The 1804-nt window shown below is 52.4% G+C and overlaps 1 protein-coding gene across 1 annotated transcript; it reads right to left on the bottom strand.

Moving 5' to 3' along the window:
- Nucleotides 1-7: 7 nt before the first annotated feature.
- On the bottom strand, nucleotides 8-1298 carry LOC128277084 (uncharacterized; the record flags this gene model as incomplete). Its single annotated transcript, XM_053015532.1, has 4 exons — nucleotides 1281-1298; nucleotides 1038-1203; nucleotides 829-968; nucleotides 8-763 (listed from the first exon to the last, which is right to left on the bottom strand). Coding segments are annotated over exons 2-4 (1051 nt in total), but the record flags the coding sequence as incomplete, so codon positions are not given.
- Nucleotides 1299-1804: the final 506 nt, after the last annotated feature.

Raw genomic sequence — 1804 nt, 5'->3', positions numbered from 1 at the left:
AAGCTGCCAGTCGGTGCCGGCACCGAACGCACAAAGTTCATGCACGTAACGTTGTACTGGTGAAAGTATGGATCACCCGGTCCAATCGGAACAGGAAAACACTCTGGATGCTGCGGTTGCCCAGGGTCACAGCATTCGATCGGCTTCCCGTTGATGCCCTGGTTCAGCGCTGTCGAGGTGATGTCATGATCAAGGAACTGACCCCAGACGGCGAGCATCACGGAAAAGGATGGATCGTTGTGGTAGGAAGGGCGATGAATGTCTAGCGAAACGTGTCGCGCACTGGGCAGCTCAGCACCATCGCGGGCAACTCGTGGTGCCGAGATTCCATCGGCGTAGTCCGGGTTTAGCTGACGGCGGAACGGTATCATTGCGATACCGTACTCATACGGGTGTTCCTTGTTGTTACACGTCCCGTTGGCGCTCCGGTAACGGGAGTTGAAGTCACATTGTGCCTTGTACTGCATCCGTGGCACATTGAGCACTGGACCACGTCCTACGCATCCTCTGCGGCGTAAGCCAATCCTCTTTACCAGTGCCTTCGTGGCCCGATCTTCAACGAATCCCAGCTTGGCCGCCATTCGAGCAGCTACCGTAGCACCAATGGATTTCTGATGCCGAAACGAAGGAGACTTCACCGGTGGCGAGGAAAGGGTCTCTTCCAACAGTTCCTTGTCCCCGAGCGCTTTTTCACCTTCGGCAATGGCGGCCATTTTGTCGTCCTCACTTACGTCCATTCCGTTCCAGTCCGGTGTCGGTTCATCTAGGGTAAGAGGGTGTTGAAGAAATGGTAAGTTTATCGGGCGTAATCCAGACACGACAACTTACCGGCCAGCGGAAAGCTGATGAGATTCAAAAGCTCTGGAAATTCCGCTGCCGTGGTGTTTCCTTCGTCGAACGGCGGTTTCGTTGCATCGCCGAATATGATGTAACTGATGCTGATCACGACTGCCAGCACAAACGCACCGCTAGGGAGAAAACCGAGTGATTCGTTATTCTGCAGATGACCACCAACTGAGAGTCTTTTCCTTCCTTACAGTATTGCGGAACATATCCAACACTGGAACGTGCGAACCTGCCTTTCGCGTAAGGTTTCGTGTGCCTTCAGATGGTGCACAGTTCCCGATGGTCCCGAAACGAACGGCGAGGGAGACGGGGGCCCCGTCGTTAGCGGGGTTCTTTCATCGATCATGGCCTCGCGATCTGTGACAAAAGTGGCAGAAATAAACACTTGAATTGTAAAGCGTCAATCACCAATCGAGCATGAGGCGGTGCTTAACTTATTGTTAGAGAACGTAAATTCAGAAACCCCGCCGAGAGGAGGTCTGCCGACGGCCGCAATCGAAAAGAAACTAATTGAACTGGTCGCTGTTACATCTAATAAACCGGTTACTTTGGCAGTTACTCCGCGGTCCCAACCCAGAAGCCCCCCAATGGCCGGTCATTCGATACGACGCGTATTCCGGCCGGTAGACGCTACACACCATTTTGCTATGTTCTTCACTCATATCCAGTCCGGTGTGACGATACCGAAAGTCATCTCGTTTCCGCTCGGACATTCGGTTGGCGCGCGCTCCTAAGGTTTCCCACACGACGGTGGTCCATAACTCGGTTGGCTTCAGTTAGCTGCAAAGGGCACACCAAAGCATATGAAAGTTCTAAGAAAGACACTTTCCAGCAGAACGGTATTTCTTCAAACGACCAAAGAAACACCATGCGGTTCCGCGTGCAAAGGCATAGAAACGATTGTCGCTAGGTGACCGTCAAATATTTGAGACAGATTATCGCTAAATCATATGAAGCT

Source organism: Anopheles cruzii, unplaced genomic scaffold (assembly GCF_943734635.1).
Source record: "Anopheles cruzii unplaced genomic scaffold, idAnoCruzAS_RS32_06 scaffold03785_ctg1, whole genome shotgun sequence".
NCBI lineage: Eukaryota > Metazoa > Arthropoda > Insecta > Diptera > Culicidae > Anopheles > Anopheles cruzii.
This window is presented reverse-complemented; position numbering and strand designations above follow the sequence as displayed.